This window comes from Orcinus orca, chromosome 17 (assembly GCF_937001465.1).
Source record: "Orcinus orca chromosome 17, mOrcOrc1.1, whole genome shotgun sequence".
Lineage (NCBI taxonomy): Eukaryota > Metazoa > Chordata > Mammalia > Artiodactyla > Delphinidae > Orcinus > Orcinus orca.
Window position 1 is genome coordinate 17,216,815 of NC_064575.1, and position 22,991 is coordinate 17,239,805.

The following is a 22,991-nucleotide window of genomic DNA, read 5'->3' on the forward strand; positions in this document are numbered from 1 at the left end:
TTTACAATAGCCAAGACATGGAAACAAACTAAATGTCCACTGGCAGACTACTGGATGAAGAACATATAGTACACACATACAATGGAATATTACTCATAAAAAAGAATGAAATAATGCCATTTGCAGCAACATGAATGGACGTAGAGATTATCATACTAACTGAAGTAAGCCAAAGACAAATATTACATGATATCACTTGTATGTGGAAGCTAAAATGTGACACAAATGAACTTATCTACGAAACAGAAATAGACTCACAGACATAGAGAACAGGCCTGTGGTTGCCAAGGGGGAGGGGAGGTGAGGGAGGGAAGGATTGGGAGTTTGGGATTAGCAGATGCAAACTAGTATATACAGGATGGATAAACAACAGGTCCTACTGTATAGCACAGGGAACTATATTCAATATCCTGTACTAAACCATAATGGAAAAGAATATGAAAAGGAATATATAGGGCTTCCCTGGTGGCGCAGTGGTTGGGAGTCTGCCTGCCGATGCAGGGGACACGGGTTCGTGCCCCGGTCTGGGAAGATCCCACATGCCGCGGAGCGGCTGGGCCCGTGAGCCATGGCCGCTGAGCCTGCGCGTCTGGAGCCTGTGCTCCGCAACGGAAGAGGCCACAACAGAGAGAGGCCCACGTACCGCAAAAAAATAATAATAATTATAATTATAATATATATATATATACACACTTTGCTGAGTCACTTTGTTGTACAGTAGCAATGAACACAACATTGTAAATAAACCATATTTCAATAAAGTAAAATTGTTTTAAAAGAGTGACTTTTAAAAATTCAGTGAGACAAAGCATATACTGTGCTTAATGCATGGCCCTGGCCCACTGCAGGTATCCAAAAATATTAGCTGTTATCATTTTAATAAGTACATGTGAGTACTAATGATTAAAAATAAAATCATAGGAAAAAGCATCTCTGCCTCTAAGTAGCTAGTGTCCCCAGCCACTCTAGGGTTGGCCAGGAGTGAGGTATTTTTAGCTGTGGGCATGAGACAGAACTGACCCAGTGCAAACGCAAAGTACAAGAGGAGACTCCAGCTTTCTGGACACACACCATGAACTCTTGCTTGATAAAAGGCAAACTTTAGTTGTGCCTGCTTTTTGTGGGGTTTTTAAATACATTTATTTATTTACCTTGGCTGCGTTGGGTCTTCGTTGCTGCGCGCAGGCTTTCTCTAGTTGCGGCCAGCAGGGGTACTCTTTGTTGCGGTGCACAGGCTTCTCGTTGCGGTGGCTTCTCCTGTTGCAAAGCATGGACTCTAGGCGCGCGGGCTTCGGTAGTTGTGGCTCACAGGCTCTAGAGAGCAGGCTCAGCAGTTGTGGCTCACAAGCTCCAGAGCGCAGGCTTCAGTAGTTGTGGCGCACGGGCTTAGCTGCTCCGTGGCATGTGGGATCTTCCCAGACCGGGGCTCGAACCCGTGTCCCCTGCATCGGCAGGCAGACTCTCAACCACTGCGCCACCCGGGAAGTCCCAGTTGTGCCTGGTTTTTCGTTATCAGTGTGTCCTGAGAGATTGCAGTGAAACCAAACTTTATACACAATCATGTTTTAAATGCATAAGGGAATTCTCCTTTTTAATAGACTCTTTACAATAAGTCCTTTTATACTATGTTATTATAGGTTTTAAAAATGCAAGTGATTGTTCAGTTTCTTTAAAACGGGACATCCTGAAAGATTTTTAAATTGCCATTACATCAACAGCAGTTTTATAGATGTAACAGAGTGGGGGAAATGGTCATCTTAACATCTGGCCCCAGTACTCTAAACACACTGATAAGCCATTTGGGCATGGAAAATGAGACCTTGAAGATTCAACCAAGTAAGAGAAGTGGCCAAACTTCACAGGGTTATAAATTAGCAGGCATTTGGGGTGGGCAGAGAGACTGGGATATTAAGCAGCTTTTTGCAGTAGAAAAAGAGTTTTGAAAACTAGGGTGGCCATTAATTTTGTGTGTCAACTTGGCTGAGCCATGAGGTTCCCAAATATGTAGTCAAACATTATTCTAGATGTCTCTGTGATGGTGTTTTGGATAGATTAACATTTAAATCGGTGGACTTTAAGGAAGGCAGATTGCCCACCATAATGTGGGTGGGTCTCATTCAATCAGTTGAAGATCTGACTAGAGCAAAAGACTGACATGTCCTCCCCCGACACACCCCAACAAGAGGAAATTCTGCCAGCAGGTGGCCTGTGGACTTGAATTGCTCTTTCTTTGGTCTCCAGTCTGTCAGCCGTCAGACTCAAACTGCAGAATTAGGACTTACCAGTCTCCATAATCACGAGTCAATTCCTTAAAATCAATCTCTAGATAGATAGATTATAGATTATAGATATATAGATCAATCTCTATCTCTCTCTCCACACACACACATACACCCATGCACACACACATTCTATTGGTTCTGTTTTCCTGGAGAATCCTGACTAATTCAAACAGGATGTCTAATATTAAATGTGAAGTTGTGCTGCCCTGAAGTCTATCTCCACGCCAATCAAACACATTCAGCCTGCAACTCACCCACACGTCTCGTTCGAGTGGAAGTCCCTATGATGTATTTTAAAACCCAAAACAACACATTCTCGGAGTTAAGTAGAAAGGTCACCACCAACAAAAACATCTAATCAGCCTCATTATTATGTTCCTTTAGCCACATTTCTCTTACTTAATAGAGCATGTCTCCTCTGAAGAAGCTTTAAATTTCACAATAACACATGCAAAGACCAAGAAAGGAATCTGTGTGATGCAGCCAGGACCCAACAGGCCAGGAGCATCTGCCTCAGAGGGAGAGAAAGGAGGGGGGAAAATTTAAAGAGGACGATCAAGTCTCTGATATGCGCACATACCCGCCAAGCTTAATAAAGTTTCGCTAAGCTACCCATGCATGGAACTACAATAACCCTTGTTACTGAGCGTCCCCATGCCTCCCAGCAGTGGCAGACTCCTGCCTGGGATCAATGAAAGATCTTAGGCCCAAGATTCCAGAAGCAACTCGCAGTCTTATTTACCTAATAATCAAAAGAGTTAATAGAGTTGTACTATCTCCAGTTTCTCTTGAATGAAATACAGTGTTTTTGTGATTTATGGATTCCTACCAAGTCTAGATTAAAATCTTCCTTCAAGGGATTATTAAAGTCTCTCCTCTGTGTCCTTGGCCACTGCTTCTCTGTCTCCTTTATGCTCCCTCCTCCATCCTATGTCAAATGGGTGACCTTTTCTATCATCTCCTTTCCCTGGGTAACCTCGTCCAGTCCCAGGACTTTAAATATCATTTCCACACTGTTAACTCTCACAGGTAAACTGTCAGCCCAGAACTCTCCTCTGAGCTCTGGACTTGAGAATCCAACTTCTGACTTGATACCTCTACTTGATCGAGGACTTCACATCTCCAACACAGAACGCAATTTGCCCCCAGATCTGTTTTCCTATCAGTAAGTGGTCCCAACATTCATTCCTTTGCTCAAACTAAGCCTAAGAGTCATCCTTGAGTCTTCCCCCCTCCCATTCAGTCCATCATCAAATCCTCTTAGTTTACTTCTAAAATATGTCCCAACCCCTCTTTCCCCTCTGTCACCATCCTCGTCCAGGCCACCGTTCTCTCGTGATTAAACTGCTCTGTTAGCTCCTCAATGGTCTCCCCACTTCCACTCCAACCTACCCTAAAATGCATTCTCCACAAAGCAGCCAGAGAGAGCTTTTAAAAATATAAATCCGGGCTTCCCTGGTGGCGCAGTGGTTGAGAGTCCGCCTGCCGATGCAGGGGACACGGGTTCGTGCCCCAGTCCAGGAAGACCCCACTTTCCGTGGAGCGGCTAGGCCTGTGAGCCATGGCCGCTGAGCCTGCGCGTCTGGAGCCTGTGCTCCGCAACGGGAGAGGCCGCAACAGTGAGAGGCCCGTGTACCACAAAAAAAGAAAAAAAAAAAAAAAGTAAATCAGATAATATCACTTGGCTGCTTAAAACCCTCCAGGAAGCTTCTGCTTCCGCTTAGGGTGCAAGAGAACATAGCTTCCCCAGCAATGAGAAAATGGCAGATAATCTACAAAATCATAATTTTCTTGAACACATCAAGGAGTTGAGGTCACAAGGCGACTGTAAGGATACAAATATTGTTTTGGGCAAGGAAGGAAGAGGTGGTTGCCATACAAGTGGGTAGAAAGAAATTATCTAACATTTTGACGTATTCTTAAAAGCCAGTGTGGGCTAGCTGGTCAGTTTGGAATAGGTAGGATCACCAGACGCAAGAGAACTCTGCACTTGCAAGCTCTTTACCACTGGCCTGTAGCCAGTGCCTATGAGAAAGATTGGAGAAAGAGCAAGAGACCAGAGAGAGACCCTCTTAGTGATACAGGTGTAGCTAAAGCCCAAGTAAAAGGCTATGATTCTCAGACTGGATTAAAAAACAAGACCCAGTGGACTTCCCTGGTGGCACAGTGGTTAACAATCCACCTGCCAAGGCAGGGGACATGGGTTCGAGCCCTGGTCCAGGAAGATCCCACATGCCGTAGAGCAACGAAGCCTGTGGGGCCACAACTACTGAGCCTGCGCTCTAGAGCCCATGAGCCACAACTACTGAGCCTGCGAGCCACAACTACTGAAGCTCGCGCGCCTAGAGCCTGTGCTCCACAAGAGAAGCCACCGCGATGAGAAGCCCGTGCACCACAACGAAGAGTAGCCCCCGCTCGCCGCAACTAGAGAAAGCCCATGGGCAGCAATGAAGACCCAACGCAGCCAAAAATAAATTAATTTTTTAAAAAAAACAAGACCCAAGTATAATGTTGTCCATCAGAACCCCACTTTAAAAAGAGGGAAACACAAAACTGGTTCAAAGTGAAAAGATAGAGAAAAGATATGCCATGAAATTACTACTCAAAATAAAGCATAAGTGGGTACATTAATATCAGACAACATGGATTTCAGAAAAAGAGGAATATTACCAATGGTAAAGGGAGACATTGCATAATGATGAAGCTGTCAATTCATCAGAAAGATGTAAAGATCCTTCATGTGCATGCACCTAACAGAGCTTCAAAATATGTGAAAGCATAAATTGACTGAACAAAATATACATAAATATACAATTATAATTGGAAATTTTGGTACTTCTCTCTCAATAATTGATAAAGTAGACAGGAAATCAATAAGCTATAGTAACCAACGCTATTAAACAAATTGACCTAATTGACATTTAGGGAACACTTGAACCAACAGCTGCTGAATACACATTCACTTGACATGCTTATGAAACATTCGCCAGGATAGACCACATTCTGAGTCATAAAAAAAGCCTCCATGGGCTTCCCTGGTGGCGCAGTGGTTGAGAGTCCGCCTGCTGATGCAGGGGACACGGGTTCGTGCCCCGGTCCGGGAAGATCCCACATGCCGTGGGGCGGCTGGGCCGGTGAGCCATGGCCACTAAGCCTGCGTGTCCGGAGCCTGTGCTCCGCAATGGGAGAGGCCACAACAGTGAGAGGCCCGCGTATGGCAAAAAAAAAAAAAAAAAAAAAAAAGATGGGAAAAAAAGCCTCCATGATGTTTTAAAAATTAAAATCACACAAAAAGTCTGTTCTCTGACCACAATAGGTTAAAACTAGAAATCAATAACACAAGCACAGCTAGAAAATTCACTCAATACATCCTATTAAACAACATCCTTCTAAATAATCCTTGGTTAAAAGAAGAATTCACAAGAGATATTAGAAAAGATTTTTAATAAGGTGAAAAAGAAACCATAACATACCAAAATTAGAGGGACGCAACTAAAGCAGTTCTTAGAGGGAAATTTATAACACGAAATGCTTATATTAGAAAATAAAAAGATCTCAAGTCAATAATGTAAGTTTCAACAACGTAAGAAACTAGAGAAAGAAAAGTAAATCAAACTCAAGCAAGCAGAAGGAAGCAAAGTGCTTCATGACTTTATTATTATTCTCTTATTGCTGAAGCCAAATATTGGTATGACAGTGCTCAGGCCAATGTTTTTACGTGAGTCATAATGTTCATAAACATCATTTAAAAACTTCAATTCCAGGGACTTCCCTGGTGGCACAGTGGTTAAGAATCTGCCTGCCAATGCAGGGGACATGGGATCGAGCCCTGGTCCGGGAAGATTCCACATGCCACAGAGCAACTAAGCCCGTACACCACAACTGCTGAGCCTGCGCTCTAGAACCCATGAGCCACAACTACTGAAGCCTGTGCGCCTAGAGCCCGTGCTCTGCAACAAAGAGAAGCCACCGCAATGAGAAGCCCATGCACCGCAACGAAGAGTAGCCTCTGATTGCTGCAACTAGAGAACGCCAGCACGCAGCAACGAAGACCCAGTGCAGCCAAAAATAAATAAATTTATATTTAAAAAAAAAAACTTCAATTCCAGACTCATTGCGTGTACATTTGCCTGACTTGCTACCTATGGGTCCCTAAAGAAAAGTATCTCCAACAGCCATCTCAGAGAAAGGTATAGGTAGATGGTCGAGAAATATGTGAAGAATTGAAGTGGATTTCTCACATTTTTATACATGGAATGTATCTAAAGACTAAAGAACTGATTCAGATCAATTAAAAAGAATTTATTAGGATCTGTAATCTGAAACCTTTTAAGGAAAGGTTTAGGCTCTTTCACTCTGACAAAACTAAAGTGCGCGCTTTAAAAAATGAATAAGATGTTAGCACTTCTACTTTCCACATTAATCATCACTTTAATTAAAGTCTTCTGCCTTCTACAAAAGTATGAACAATAACTGCTAAATCTTTTAGTCAATATTTTCATATTCCAACAAAAGCAAGCAGGATCTGGAGGTTTGTTTCACACTGGATTATCAAAATCTGATTCATAAATTTGCTACCAAGTCTTTCCTATGATAGATATTACCTTTTGCTTTGACTTTAACCTTGGCTCTTCATTCATCTAAAGTGTCCACAAGGGCAGGGCAAGTGTTTGCTAAAGGACTGAATGGAGGCCAGGCCTTGTGGGGCATAGAAACCGTCAGTAAAAATTCTACCCATTCAGACACATGGGGGACAAGTTTAACCATGCCCTGAATGTGGTACATCATAGTGATTAAAAGTCCTGGGTTTGGAATCAGGAAGACTCATGTTTGAATCCCAGCTCTGCCACTCACTTGCTGTGTGAGCTGAGGCAAGTTACTTAACTTCTCTGAATTTCATCTGCAATATCATATTTACACTTACATCACAGGGCTGGTGAAAAATTTTAAAAGATGATGGATATAAAGCATTTAGCACCCTAATAAAATATGGGCTTAATAAATGATAGCTATTATTAAGTACTTATTGAAGGAAAAAGTTTGTGGAATTTTTTATTATATATTTATTACTTTAATATACATTTATTAACTAAACTACACATGATGACTATCATAATGTTAGACAGAATTATCAACAGACATTTCTGAAAACCTGTTTAATTTAGGGGACTCTGTGCCATAGGCTAAAGAAGGGGTGAATAACTAGTTGAAGAAACAGGGTTTGTTTTTTCTTTTTAATTTTACTTTCACGTATTCTTTCTCTGATGCTCTTCCTTTCTTTATGTAGATCCAAGTATCTGATCTATATTGTTTTCCTTCTCTCTCAAGAACTTCTTTTAATATTTCTCACAAGGCAAATCTACTGGCAACAATTTCCTTCATTTTTTGTTTGTCTAAGAAGGTCTTTATCTCCCCTCCACTTTTGAAGAATAATTTCATGGGGTATAGAATTCTAGGTTCGTGTTTTTTCCTCTTGACACTTTATTTACTCTTTTTATCGCGGGGGCAGGCACTGCACTGCGCACAGACTCTTAGTTCCCCAACCAGGGATCAAACCTGTGCCCCTTGCAGTGGAAGCGCAGAGTCTTAACCACCAGACCGCCCGGGAAGTCCCGAAACAACTCTTAATATAACCTAGTAAACATCTTGAAAGGATCTCCTTAAATGACCATGTAAAAATGACTTGAATTAGCATTTCAGTTGTTTGTCTTTCTGCTAGAGCTTATAAGTACTTGGAAAAAAATTTTTCCTGAGTATTTTACTTATAATCTCTGTTATACTACTAAGGGTCCATGAAAACTCATTTTATTGCAGAGAGTACAAAATTAAATTCTAACTAGTATCTGTGTGAATGGCACAACATTTCAAATGAGCACGGTCTGAGTGATGTGTGTTTTCTCTTCATGTGCATTTGTATGTACGCAGCGTGATGTTTATACATAGCACACGCGGAGACATGACAGAGTCCTCATAGGAGATCGACGCACCTTGGGGTCAGTCACTTTTAATCCAATTAATGTCAATTTAGCACAACAAAACCTTCTCCACTAGGTAAAGGTTATGTGCTAAAGGCTGGTGGGCCCACGGGCTACTCAGATTAGAGACATCCTTCATGCATTTCACAGTTGCACATCTTAGTTCCCCGACCAGGGATTGAACGGTGAAAGCGCAGAGTCCTAACCACTGGACCATCAGGGAATTCCCTGCTAATTAATGTTTTGGACGTATAGAGCTCTGGCAAAGAGGCTGATTCTCACGGAGCGTTCCCTGCTTGACAGCTTGGGGCAAGACACGGGCTCAGAAAATGGACCTTTTTCAAAATTCTGGGTTATGGTTGACTATTGACTGCCCCAGGATGAATAATATGGAGCTGGGCCCGCTTCAGTTTATTTTGTCAATCCCCTGGCATGATCCCCTCCTGCGGGTAGAGTCAGTAATTAGGAATACAAGTCAGGGCAGAATTAGGTATTCATGAGGATTGGAGGAGGCAGCGGCTCAGAGGACCTTCAAACACAGTCTCATGACTGAAACACCAGGAGGGAGCCTGGCTGACTAACAGAGAACAGCCTTGACCTTTCAACCCTACAAATTCAAATGCAATTTGTCATCCAATGTAAAATGAATTTGGCCATGTGTAGTCCTGTGGGAGGGAGAGATCTTGTCCCAGAAAAACTCAAGAAACATGAAAGAGGGGCATTGAAAACTAAAATCCACAAAATGGTTGAGAACACACATCATTACGCTCATAATAAATTCCTTTTCCAAGATAATGGCCAGCCCTGTGATTCCTTGGGCAGTACAGACTCTGTTAACACAGAACGGGCCCAAGTGGGGAATTGATGCTAATTTTCATCTCTCCTTGGAATTGGAATTATGTTTTTGTATTTATGTTTCATTATCTCCTCTTGTCATTTAAATTAAGCCATTCTGTTATGAGTATGTGTTCTACCTCTCGTTGTGATCGCCAAAGAGGAAAGATTGAATTGCCAACAGTCTTTCTTTTATTCCAGAAATTTGTTCTTTCTTTGAGAACCTTTCTGAGTGGGTCAGGAGCCAGAACTGGACAGAACTCATCCTCTGGGAGAGGCTCAGAGAACCAAACTTGAAATTGACGCACCAAATCCCTCAGGAGATGTCCTAGGGGTTCCAGAACCTCCATCGTTTTTTCAACCACTCTAGCGTTATCCCAAAGCGCACTCTCAAATTAAGTTTCCTTTTTTTTGCCGTAGTTTCTAATTTGCTTACGTGTCATCATTAATTGAGTAGCAGATATAAAGACTGGAATGGACTGGAAGCCCTATGACTTATGACATGCATTGAGTTTTTCATTTGGCATTTGGAGTTCATTATTAATGTCCATTTGAAAGCTTACAATTATGAAATAGAGCAACCTTGTAAATAGCTAGAAATAATTTTCCAGTGGATTCTTTGCACGCACATACTAATTCATGGAAGTTATTTGAATGATAAGAGTAAGGAAACAAAAACTTCTGTGGATTTACTCTTTGTCCTATCTATTTTATCTTGAAGTGTTGTTTTTAAATTTCTTTCCTCCCAAGATCAAGAAAATATTCAAGAGTCCCACCTCCATTTGCCAGAGTGCCTTCTTATAAATGATCACCAGTCTTGCCTCTATGTAATTGTAAAAAGAACATCCCTCTGCTTTCTAGAGTTCTGCTTGAATGGAGAGCTCAGTGTCCAGAAATTGACCATGACCCAAAGGAATTATTATGCTCTTGAATATTTGGAAAGATAAACCTTTTTCTAAAAAGAGTGGTCATGAACATTATACTGCTTCCTTTTTTCCTACTTTTACTGATATGAAGTTGTGTTTAAACTACAACACGAAGAGATTTGCTGCATATCTTTGTCATAAACCCTTTTTAAGGGGGGGTCCCCAACTTCCTCACCTCCCCATACACATCCGATGCCTTGGTCACAAATTACTCACTATCCCGCAGTAATGACCCACACGGTCAGACCTCCAAGCCGTTGAATATACTGTTCCCTTGACACGACCTCTTCTTCTCTTCTCTATGCACAAAGCCTCCTCCAAAAGTTGAGACTCTCCTCGAAGTCTTCCAAGAAAATTAGCCCTTCTAACTTCCGTGCTCACACAGAACCTTACGCACACTCCCACTTCTGCACTTGGACTTCAGGATTAGAATTGTTTGCTTGTGGGTCTGGCTTTCCCTCCACGAAGGGCCAAAGGGACAAATCATCTCTGCGTTCCTAACTCCTGTCACAGTGCCTATCCTGTTACCACCCATAACACAGCTAGTGCTGAATTGTGGAAGTGAATCTGCAATAATTAGGGGAACCCACCCTTCCGTCACTCTATGGGCCTGCAACTTGGCCACCCCTGGAGAAAACAGTACTCTTCATTCGATAAAAATATTGGGATTTGTCTGCAACAGCTCACAAATCAAATCTTTTTTTGTGTGTGTGGCTGCACCGCGTGGCTTGCAGGATCTTATTTCCCCAACCAGGGATAGAACACAGGCCCTCTGCAGTAAAAGTGCATGGCCAGTCCACCCCTGTCCCCAGGCTGTTTCCTCATCTGGTAGGACCGTGCTGGGCCTGTCATTTTGCTTACGGGGTAAATGTTCACGTCTTCACGCGACTGCCTTTGGGGAAAGTGCGCCTCAGTCACATTGGGACCTGAGTCTACCAGTGCGACTCTTCCCTCCTGTGACAAAATCAGATGCTACATGTGTTCTGCTTGGTAAACAAATAGTGATGGTGTGTTAAGACACAATGACGTGCATTCCAGATCATTCTAGACTATAAGTTGCTTGAGTAGAGTGTAACCCCACAAAGGGTCCTGCATCCTGGAGTGGTTAAGAGCATGGGCTTTGGTGTAAGACAGACATGGGTTCAAATACTAGTTCTAGCATTAACCAGCTATGAGACCTCAAGAATGTTACCTAATCTCTCTGAGCCTCATTGAAAAATGGGGATAATAATAATAACAATCATACCTGGCTCACTGGGCCGCTGTGAGGAATAAATGAAACAATGTTGGTTAAATACTTAGCATCTGACATCGACAGGGCAGACGACAGCAGTAGTTACTGATCTGCGCATCTTCTAAAAGTCACCTGCTTTGGACCCATCCTCAGGTCTCCAAGGAGATGTCACACTTCTTCTTAGCAATCTAACAACTCTTATGGTTTGCTGTTCTCAGACTTCTAGCAATACTTCCTTGGCAACTAGGGGAGTGGGGGTGAGGGAGGAGACAGCAAAAGTTGTTGTTCTCAAGACAGAGGCAGAATATAGTAAGTCACTCAGTGACTGGCAATTTCAAGTGCACTGGTCATATGTGTCTTTCTTGTATCAGGGTTAAGCACTGGGCAATAGGGCTGTGAATAAAGGGAAAAAACAAACAAACGAAAACACTGTGAGGAGAAAGCCACTAGAGGGCTGCCAGAAGGGGTGTGTGGGAAGGAATCCTAGATTCTCTGCTGTTTTCTTGAACCAAAATAGTAACAAGGGTTGGATATTGCTGTTCTTTACTTGGCAAGTGAAGGCGAGAAGAAGGGGCCAATGTAAAAGTTCATTTAAGAGAATACGTATCAACATTTAAACTCTGATATGAGCATTTACTTATTATCTTTCAAACACGGAGCTAGGGACATACTCACTTTCCCCTGAGTTTACAATTGTGAACAGGTCATTTAAGAAATCAGAGCCACAGGCCTGGCGGGAGAGCTCAGGAATGCTCAGAAAAGTCTCCCCCAACACACCTGTACCACCACCCGCATCTTACCATCAGCAGTTATCAGAAGAGGACTCGAGTTGGGCTCCTCTCCCCTGCCTGTGCCCCTGAGGGCAAGCCACGTCTCAGTGGGGAGCACCAGAATCTCCCTTCCCTGTGGATTCCTTAATCCGCTTCCTTACGATGATCCAGAGAAGGTGTGAATACACGGCGGTAGCCTGTGATTTTCTTTGTTGTCAGGAACCTGCAAGCCTCCTTTCATCTTATTAAAATTATACCCTTTCTGGGCTTCCCTGGTGGCGCAGTGGTTGAGGGTCCACCTGCCGATGCAGGGGACGCGGGTTCGTGCCCCGGTCCGGGAGGATCCCACGTGCCGCGGAGAGGCTGGGCCCGTGAGCCATGGCCGCTGAGCCTGCGCGTCCGGAGCCTGTGCTCCGCAATGGGAGAGGCCACAACAGTGAGAGGCCCAAGTACCGCAAAAAAAAATTTATACCCTTTCTGCCAAGATTGAAAAGAAAATCAGGAATTGGTAATTGTGTCCCACTCAACCCCTTCCAAACTGGGGAGAGCGTCTGATCAGCCCTTCTCGGGTTACAGCGCTATTCACGCAGGGCGTCTGTTTCCACACCACCCCTGACACTCCAAGGTGGGAACCATCCCCAAGGATTAAAATAACATAATTAAACACCAAGTGGCAGACATGGGGTTGGGAGATTTATATACATTATTTAACTCTCCCAATAGCCCCAAGAAGTAGGTATTGTTATTATTCTGGATTTTTTTTTTTTTAACTTCTCCCTTTTCCAGGTGACACTTGGGGAGGCAAAGATACCTGACCACAGTTAAACAGCTAGCAAGTTTCAGAGTGGGGATTTGACCCCAGGCAGCCTGACATCAGACGCCACGTGGTCAACCCATATTCTAACGTGACTCTCAGAACTCCATCCAGCTGGGCAAAGATACTCACCATGTTGCTGGGAGGTCTAAGGTCCAGGATACTGCACATTCCCCAACTGTTCTGACAGCAACACATGGGGCACCCAGGAACCAGTCGGCCATGTGGGGCTTCAGTCTGGCCCCTGAGGCCCTCTCCCTGACCCTGGGCTGGATCTCAGGAGGGACTAGAAGTTATTTCAGGCCATAGCCACACCCTATGGTTTGGCTTGCCAAGAAGTAGAAAGGGGTAGATGAGTTCACCTGCAGGGTTGACAAATGTTCTCAGCAAATGAAGCTTTAACTATTCCATCTTAAAGAGGCAGCTATCAGTTTCAGCCGTAGCAGAGCCATCACTTAGACAGCAGGTGGCAATAAATCTGGACTCGTGGCAGACGATCTTCCTTCCTCTGCCCTTTCTTGCACTGCCCTTTCCCCCCTTCCGCTCCCTTCCCCTCTGTGCCCTGTCTACCCAAGCACTGCAGGATTAGGCCCATTACTCCTTCAACAACTTCAGGGATCAGGATGCTCCAGGGCTCAAATGATCCTGAGAAGTTCCACCCAAGAAAGGGATGCAGAGACCCAGGGGGACCAGATGCTTCTCCTTACACTGCGTTGTCAGTGGCTGTCAGCTTCCCCTTCCTGTGTGTCAGACTCTCAAGGACAGGGACTGTGCTCATTTTTCTTTGGATTTCCAGTCACTAACTTAGGGCCTGATATATGCGAAATCAATTCATATTGAAGTAAATTGATTAATTAGTCATTTTTCTTGAAGATTTCCTCACAACTGTATTTCACTTATTGGTTTCATATACCCTCCATACCAGAAGTGAAGTCTCAAAGAAAGTCAGTGCTGTGTATTTACCTAAGTTTACAACATTTATGCCATCCCATCACACAGCTATCCATGCTCACCCATCTGCGTTAGCATGTAAAATCCTTGAAGGCAAGAGCTGTATCCTACTTCCCTTTAAATGTCCTCTGCTGTGCTTTGCACGTGGTCAGCTTGGCGGTTGTCGAGTTGATCTAAATAATCTCTAATAAGCGGAAACCCTATGCTTAGATGGAAATGCTCACCCAAGGCCATCTACAACCTATGCTAAAGTTGTATAGGAGTAGACTTCTAATTTTACCAAATTATAAAAAAAGATTCCTTGAACAGGTTTCACAGGAATTCAGGGGATCGAACTACATTGTAACAGGAGTGTCCTGTCTTCCTCTCTTGGAAGGCTCCATTCCCAAAGCGGAGGCTACATCTTGCCACTGTGTGTTGAGTTCCCACCACAGTGCATGACCAGGACTCTGTTTTCAGCCCTATTCAGTCTATGTACACATATCAGAGTGCCTGCATTTCCCTGAGAGCCTGCAACTCTTTCTCCAAGACCAATTTCCATCATTGTTGAAGTCAGGTTTTGATTAGATATCCTGCCAGGGGTGCTATGTGGACCATTCTATTTTTGCTTTTGTACAAAGTGTCAGAATTTTTTGCCTATGGGTTACGATGGCCAGAGTCAAGCCAAGAAGACAGAAGTGAAGTAGGAGAGAAGAAAGGAAGTCAGTCCTAAACAAAAAACCAAGAGAATGCAAGGTTGTCGATGGCAGGGTATTAATGCCACTGAATTGAACACTTAAAATATGTATATGTATAACTGATACACTTTGCTGTACAGCAGAAACTAATGCAACATTGTAAATCAACTATACTCTAATAAAAAAAAGATATTGAAAAAGAAAAAAAAACTTCCGAAAATACTGAATCATCAATATGTTGGTGTTTCCTCTTTCTGCCATCCACTAGAAAGGGAATTTTAGTTGTAGAAATGCATACATTGAATCTGCATGGTTTTAATGAATGGGATTGAAAATTTAATGTATATTAAACTTAATAAAATTGAGACAGGATGTGTGCTAAAAAAAAATGGCTAAGATAGTAAACTTTATGTTATGTGTATTTTACCACACACACAGAAAGACTGTCCAAACAAGACTGTAGTGGGGGGATGGATAGCCGTCCATAATTGTTTCAAGTGTATGTGCCAAATCTTCTAAAGTATAAATCAATTTGTGAACGTATTTAATCTGCTAAAATACATTTGCATTAAATGAAATTGACCTGACATGTGCCAGAGATGTCTTTTCTTCCATCTTTTTGTTGTTGCCAAAACACCGCTCCATAAGCGTGGACTTTAAGTCTGTCATATCCCTCAGAGTTATCAATTTTAGGATAAGGTCCCTGGTGGCCTTATTTGACCAGATTCAGTTTTTTTGGAAGATAGGATTTTGGTTTCTCTTCATGAGCACATTATCTCAGCTTATACTCAGGTTTGTGGAGCTGTAGAAAAATTACAGACTGATATCTCTTTAGTTTCAGATTAAAAATTTAACACAAGAAAAACACGCCATGAATCAAAAGCATTCTTCTCCTCACATGTCCATTTTATGTGGGTATCAACCTGTATTCTGAGGAAGGTAAATTATGCCTGTAACTGTGAACTCGTACATTTTCTGTGTTTAGCTGAATAGTTTGATGGAATCACCAGGCACTGGTGGCAATTTCTATACTTCTTTAAACACAGGCATCAGTCAGGACACAGACCGTAAGCGTTCTGAAAAAGCCATACATTAAGAGGGAAGAACTGCTCGAGGAATCACAAATATTTATTCTAAAGCAGGTCTTAGTCCACCTTTCTTCTGACTCGGGGTGTCTGCTGACATCAGTCATTTATTCAACACCCCAAACCCATTCCAACAGGAGCCAGTTCATAATTTCACTTGGCAGTCCACCCTGATTTTCAAAGGAGAAAAATCCAGATGGAAAAAACAAATAACTGTCAAGCACTTGAAATTATATGGCTGATTATATGAGTCTACAATGGACCTAAAGAAGATTTAGAAAGTGTTTCTGATGGCAAGATACAGTGGAGCTGCCTGTCAGTAACCGTGTGGACCAAGGGAACCCTCTGCTATCCTCATCCAAGAAGTCATCCACATGTAACATCCCTGTGTAACGTCATCTTCCAAGGTGCTAATGAAATTGTGTGTGTAAGGGCTTTGTAATCCATAAATCACTATATAGATGCCAGTGATTATTTAAATTTTAAACTATTCCTTAGGGTTCTATAATATTTCTATTTGTTTTTTGAGGTGGGAAAGCTAGACTGTCACTCTGAAGCTTCATGCCCTACATGGCGTGAGGAAGGAGGAATTAGCGACAGGCGACAATGTCCCCACAGCCCTCATCTAGCACCCAGCACAAATGGCCCATCCATTAATTGCTGTCGATAGGTGAGTCTGAGTAGCGCAGGCAGGGACCTGCCCACAAGCACTTTTTGAATTGGAAGGACATTTAAGATAACATTTTCAAAGAGGGTTGTACTGTGATGGAGAAAGCAGGGACCTGGGATTCAGGTAAACCCAGGTTCAAACCTGGGCTCTGGAACCTGTGAGCTGTGGAAACTTGGGTAAGTTATTAAATCACAATTTCTTTGTCTATAAAATGGGAAAATAATACCTTCACCTTGCCAGGCACAGTGGAGAATAGCTGACCTAGAAGAAACACTAAAATCATCAACAGCCAACACAGCTAGGGGAGAAAAAAAATTCCACAGATTAATCAGAAAGAAAATAGAAAAATATTGACAAATCTTATTTTCCAACTCGCCAGATACTGAAAACAGATAAAGATGATCTCAGGCATGTTTGGTGTTCCTGAAGTAGAGAATTCAAAAATATGGGACAGAAGGAGTAAGTATTCAAAGATACAATGAAAGAAAAAATTTCCCAAAAATGTAGAAAAAATGGAACATGCAGCTTTGAAAGAACATACTATGTTCCAGGAAATTTTGATCTAGGACAACACACAGTGAGTCATACTCTGATTCACTTTCAAGAATCAAGAAAATCTTTAGACATCCAGGCAGAAATGGCAAATAATCTACAAGGGATTAAAAAATGGTGAAGAATCAGATTTCTCCACAGCAACAACTAATGCCGGGAGACAACGTAATAGTGGCCATAAAGCTCTGAATAGAAGGAAAAAGGTTATTTCAATTTCTTGATATTTTTCATAATCTCTTAACATTTCGATGGTAATCCTCAGACCTAGTTGCACATTAGGATCCCTGGGGAGATTTTAAAACTTACCCATGTTCAGTGGCCACCCCAAACCAGCTAGATCAGATTCTCTGGGAGTAGAGCCTGGACTATGGTGTGTCTCAAAAATGCACCAGGTAATTCTAAGTGCAGGTGATTCTCAGGCAGGCTACTCAAAGTGTGATCCGTGGATCAGAGTATCAGCATCACCCGGGAGCTTGTTAGAAATGCAAATTCTCAGACCCACCCCAGACCTATAAGAATCTGTATTTTAACAAGCTCTCCAGATCTGGATGCACGCTTAACTTTGAAAAACCTTACAGAAGAATCTCTCTCTCTGTCTCTCTCAACATTTTGTTCACTTTATTAATGTTATAAAGATTTGCTGGTTCTGCAAAGGGGTTAATTATCTTTGGGTGCGGTGACTTATTGTCCCATAGAAGACCCTTTATAAGTGTGAGTGACTAAGTGAAACAGAGACCAATCCTAGTGGAGAATGCAGTTCAAGTCCCAAGGTCTCTGTATAGTACTTATGCTTAAGTTTCCCTTGCAACAAAGGCAGTATCTGGAAACTTTTTTAACTCATCTTTAGAAGACTAGGTAGGTTTTTCTAAGTTGACAAATGTTTTCGACCAGAACCAGAAGTTTCTTGAAGAGGAATATTTTAGGAAAAAAAAAAAAATCTCTTTTAGGAAAGAAGATCTAGACCTATATTATAAAATATTTTAAAATTCATAACATTTGGATTTTAGCAATGACTTCAGTTTCACTTATTTCTTTTACAAGAGTAAAATTAACTTTACTTAAACATAGGAGGCACAGAATGATCCGTTTTAATACAGGTATTTCTGTATCTATCTGCATATATGCAGAGAAAGATGTTTACCTGATGTTATTTATGAGTGGGTGAGATTTGAAGTGTTTTGTAAACTTTTTGTTTGTACTTTTCTACATTGCTGACATTCCTAAAAATGTATACTATTTTTCCAAAAATACTAAAGTTATTTTTCTAGTAAAAAAAAAAACCCCTCATTTCATTAATTTGCCCAGGATGATCAGGATCTGCGTACCAATTCACATCAACCAAACTCACAGAGACTGTGAATCAGAATCACAAGATATTAATTAACATACCCATTCCTTAATCTAAGACATGGCATCTGCTTCACGGTGACCATATGTACTCAGGAGTCTAAATTACATATTAAAATGTTGCTTGATGAACAATGTCTTCTCAGGAAATGTCTTCGGAACTATCATTGACTAATGGTTTGTCCTTCACTGAAGTAATCATTCTTTGTAAAGAACTGTTTTCTCATCCTAAAATCAGGACTCCGTTCTTCCATCCTAAATATTTATCGTAAGGTCTAGTTTCCCCAAATTGTGACTGATATTGCTTACACTGGAGGAATTTCCAAATCACAAATGCAAAAGGGTCATGCTGGCAACATTGTCTTCATCCCAAGCATAAAATTAACATCCACGGTAGCTACAATATCAGAAGTTGGCATCTTATCTTTATGTCTAAATCTTGGGTGTGCTCAACTGGGGACGATTTGAGCCTTCTGAGTACCAAATACATGTTGGTTTTTCTAAAAAGTTCATGAGGAACAAAAAGAGTAAATGCAATGTAAGGAAGTAGAGCCTGTGTTGTTGGGGTTTTTTTTTAAGATTTAATGAAAAACATGTTAAATTCAATCCCAAGATGATTAATTATCGTTAGCATATCTCACTTATTAAAAAGAAATAAACATTCCACTCCTTTCTTGAATTGGCTTCAGTTGAACTCTTTCATAGGGGAGATGGGGGAGGGGTCTACCTACTCTACTGGTATAAATGCTCCAAGATGTGTTAGTGTCATAAGTCAGGAACTCAACTCAATACTAGGAGATATTATTTTCTGTGCAAGTATTTACTATCTTGCTCTAAATTTTAAGTAATTAAACCATGCTGTATCAACTAAGTTTAAGTTTTAAAACAATTATTATTCTACTGATTTTATGTATATGGGCTTTAAATCCTAGTAGGTTAGAATTCTAGTTCTCCTATTTTTAGCTGGAGACCAAGTATAAAACAATCCTCGATCTACTTATTTTATAAAATAGGAATAATATCACCTACCTACTTTTTAGGGTTTTCATAAGGTTTACAAAAGTATTAAATGTTTAGAGTACATGTAGGAGCTCAATAAATGAAATCCATCTGATAATCAAAGGTGTTTAGAAGTGCCTATCCACAAAATATTCTCTGACATAAATTGTACCGTGTTCTTAGAATGTATATATATGCATAACTAAATCACTTTGCTGTACAGTAGAAATTAACACAACACTGTAAATCAACTATACTTTAATAAAATAAATTTTTTTAAAAGTTCATCAAATTTTTGTTTGAGAAAACCTTTTCTCCCGCTTCTCATTTCTTAAATCATTGGCCACACTTGGAGGAGGTGGTCAGAACATAGAAAAGGTACAGGTAATATATAAATCATTCTCAGTCAAAATTCAGATGTAGGCAAAAACACATCCACTTAAGTTTACTTGGTTATTTCCCTAGAAACTAATGCATCATGTAATGCATATAAACACACATTAATAGTGTATTTTATACATTAATATAGAGCATGCAAGGACATAGAATATGTTCATCCTCCTACATCTGTGACAGTTTATTTTTCTTCTTCCCCTTCTTCTTCTTCTTCTCTTCCTTCTCCTTCTCCTTCTTCATTTGTCTTCTACCTATTTCCTCTCATCCCTTATAAATTTGGGTTCTTTTCTCTCTCTCCTCTTTTATTGGGGAAAACACAGCCTTGGCTATGCAAAAGTTTCTCAAAGTTTTAACTCCAGTCAGTATCTTTTTCTGGAACTACACATCTGCTTTCAACTACCTGCTTGGCATCTCTCTGTGGACGTCCTGATGGCACATTAAATTGAATATACCCAAAGTTGCACTCATCCTCATTTTCCCCCAAACTAGCATCTCCTGAGAATCTTATGTCTAAGACCAGAAATAAGCTGGTTTTGATCCTTCCTCTCCTGATAGCCTATATCAAACGATCTTAAGTCCTTTGCCTTGATGTCCTTATTATCTTAATCTGTCCTTCCCATTCCTATTTCTACCTTTCTACTGAGAGATTCCTACCTCAATTTTTATAAAAACCTCCTGACTGGTTTCCCTATCTCCAGTCTCCTCCCACTACAATCTAGCCTACAAATGAAACCTGGATGAATCTTCCTAAATCAGAAAAGCAATAATTTACTTTCACTGTCAAAATCTTCCATTGTGAAACAGAGGAAATATAGACTTATGCTTGGCATCTGAAGGTTCTCTACCAGATGTGATCAAGTTATGAGCCCTATCGCCCTCTAGTCCTTTGATCCCGAGGATGCATAAATAAATGGCCCCACAGGGACTTCCCTGGTGGCACAGTGGTTAAGAATCTGCCTGTCAATGCAGGGGACACGGGTCCAAGCCCTGCTCCGGGAAGATTTCACATGCCGCGGAGCAACTAAGCCCATGTGCCACAACTACTGAGCCCATGTGCCGCAACTACTGAAGCCCGCGCGCCTAGAGCCCATGCTCTGCAACAAGAGAAGCCACCACAATGAAAAGCCCGTGCACTGCAACGAAGAGTAGGCCCCGCTTGCTGCAACTAGAGAAAGCCCACGTGCAGTGAAGACCCAGCACAGCCCTATATAAATAAATAAATAAACAAACAAATTTAAATAAATAGCCCCACAAAGCAAGATCTGGCTTGCCCATGTCATTTTCTTTGGCTTGCACAATGGCTTTATAAATTTTTAATTATAAGTTGCTTATTTTGAATTAGTTGCTAATATTTACACATTGGAAGATTTCACAAAAATCCAGATTCTGGCTTCTCATGAAAGGTTAGAATATCGGGCAACTTTGGGTCCACATTCCCACACGACCAGAGGGCTGAAACTAGGCAGTGAGTGCCTGTTTATGAATGGAGAAACATGACCCAGGTCACCACAGCCTTCATCTGATTGGTATCATTCAATGCGCTACTGGCTTGGTGTCTGTAGGCACGTGAATTGATGCAGTTTGCCCTATACCACCTAGTGCTCCAGCCAAGTATATCGTTCCCAAATGCATAGTATGTCCTTGCTATGTTATTCCATCTTTCTAGAAATGCCTTCTCCCTCCATCTTTCATGTCTTTAAGGCCCATTTCTAACACTGCATCCCTCATGAAGCTTTCTCTACCTCCCTGTTGGACATTACTGCCTCATTTTCGTTCCTCTGTTAACACTGTGTTGTTCTCTGATGGCCCATTTCTCATTCTCTGCTGGATCGGCCATTGGTATCCTTGATTTCTCCCTGTTTTTCAGGGACTTGCATTGACAAACACCTCAGGCTTTCTTGAGGAGGGGTTTTTCCTCTTGACCTAGACCTTCTTCCTCCTCCCCTAGAGACTGAGCGAGTCCCTCTTCCCACCCACTTTCCCTTCAGGGATCCGCCTGTCTACGCAGCAGAGATGCCTTGTTCTGCTTGGTAGCAAAGGCCCAATTCAGCAGGTGAGCCTGAGGTGAGCCATACCTGAGTGTGTACATTTGCCCAATTCTGAAGTTCAGTGTTAGGAAACCCACTGTTGCCACACATCTAAACCAGGATTTCCCTTCCAGGTTTTATCAGCAAACAAAACTAATATTTTCATTTTCATCTGCTTGAATACTTATCTCACAACTGCTTTCAAGCTCGAGCAGGGAAAAGAAGGGGTTCTCATGGGGAGCCTCTAACCCTAACAGTGAGAACTCATTCTTGAATCTTCTGCAGCTCCTAGCAAACATCATTGTGCAGATACTCAAAAAACATTTATCAAACTGAATCAAAAGATATAACCAATGTGCATAAAATTCATAGAATATAATTCTTCTTAGGCTTATGTCCCCATATATAAACTGTATAAATAATAACTTAAACGTCTGTAAGATTAACAAAATACAACATATGCCGTATATAACAGAAAATATTTGTTTCCTATTTACATTTCCATTGTATGTAAATCACCGCACATCATAGCATATATCGAAAAAAGGAAAAGAAAGGAAAAAGACAAACCTTAGAAGTCAGTGAAGAAAGCATCCCACGAAAGGATAATCAGCAGTCTCAAGGCTCTTGTTTCTTGCTCTTTTTAAATTTTCTGGTTGTTTCTTGACGAATGGTATCATACTCCAAAATGGCCATTTTAGAAAGTCTCTGTAAGTACTGAGATGGTGCTCCAGTGAGAGGATCGCTGAAGCCAGAACCTGTAAAGAAAAAACCCCAAAACTGTTATTACAATTAAATTAAGCACACATGAATGATATTCTCTAAAAGAGTATACACCAAATATCTGTTCCTCAAATCACCATTAAACACCACTAGCTCGGGCGGGAGGGAGGGAGACGCAAGAGGGAAGAGATATGGGAACATATGTATATGTATAACTGATTCACTTTGTTATAAAGCAGAAACTAACACACCATTGCAAAGCAATCATACCCCAATAAAGATGTTAAAAAAAAAATTAAGCACAGCCAAACAAAAAAACAAAAAACAAAAAAACACCACTAGCTCTTCATATAACACATTCTTTGAAGTAGAAATGAAAGCTACTTAACTTTCTAAAGTGACTGGGATGGCAAGTCATCTCAAAAAATATTTAACTAAAAAATGCTTAATGTTTATATTTAATGATATAAAACTGAGTCTGTCGTATGCTTCTTAAAACATGGGATGGCTGTGGAATTTATTCCAAAACAAAAGGCATGATCTCCATAAATAACTCATTTCATACCTTACATGCTTATCAAGTTACTGTCTCCAAACAAAACGATTTCTCATAAACGTTGAGGTGAAAGAGTAAAATTATAAAGTAAAATAAGTCACTCACTAACTGAAACAGCATTAATCAAGCTTCTATTTTGAAGGATAGTAATAACAATAATAACAGATAACAAT

At 41.2% G+C, this 22,991-nt stretch overlaps 1 protein-coding gene across 1 annotated transcript in view; it reads right to left on the reverse strand.

The window, feature by feature from the left end:
• C17H8orf89 (chromosome 17 C8orf89 homolog) overlaps positions 1–22,991 on the reverse strand; it is a 56,655-nt gene that overhangs the window by 17,932 nt on the left and 15,732 nt on the right. Inside the window, exon 4 of the mRNA XM_049700384.1 lies at positions 22,110–22,297. Coding sequence (XP_049556341.1) covers positions 22,158–22,297 — 140 coding nt within the window. The 3' untranslated portion in view covers positions 22,110–22,157. The remainder of the gene's footprint in view (positions 1–22,109; positions 22,298–22,991) is intronic.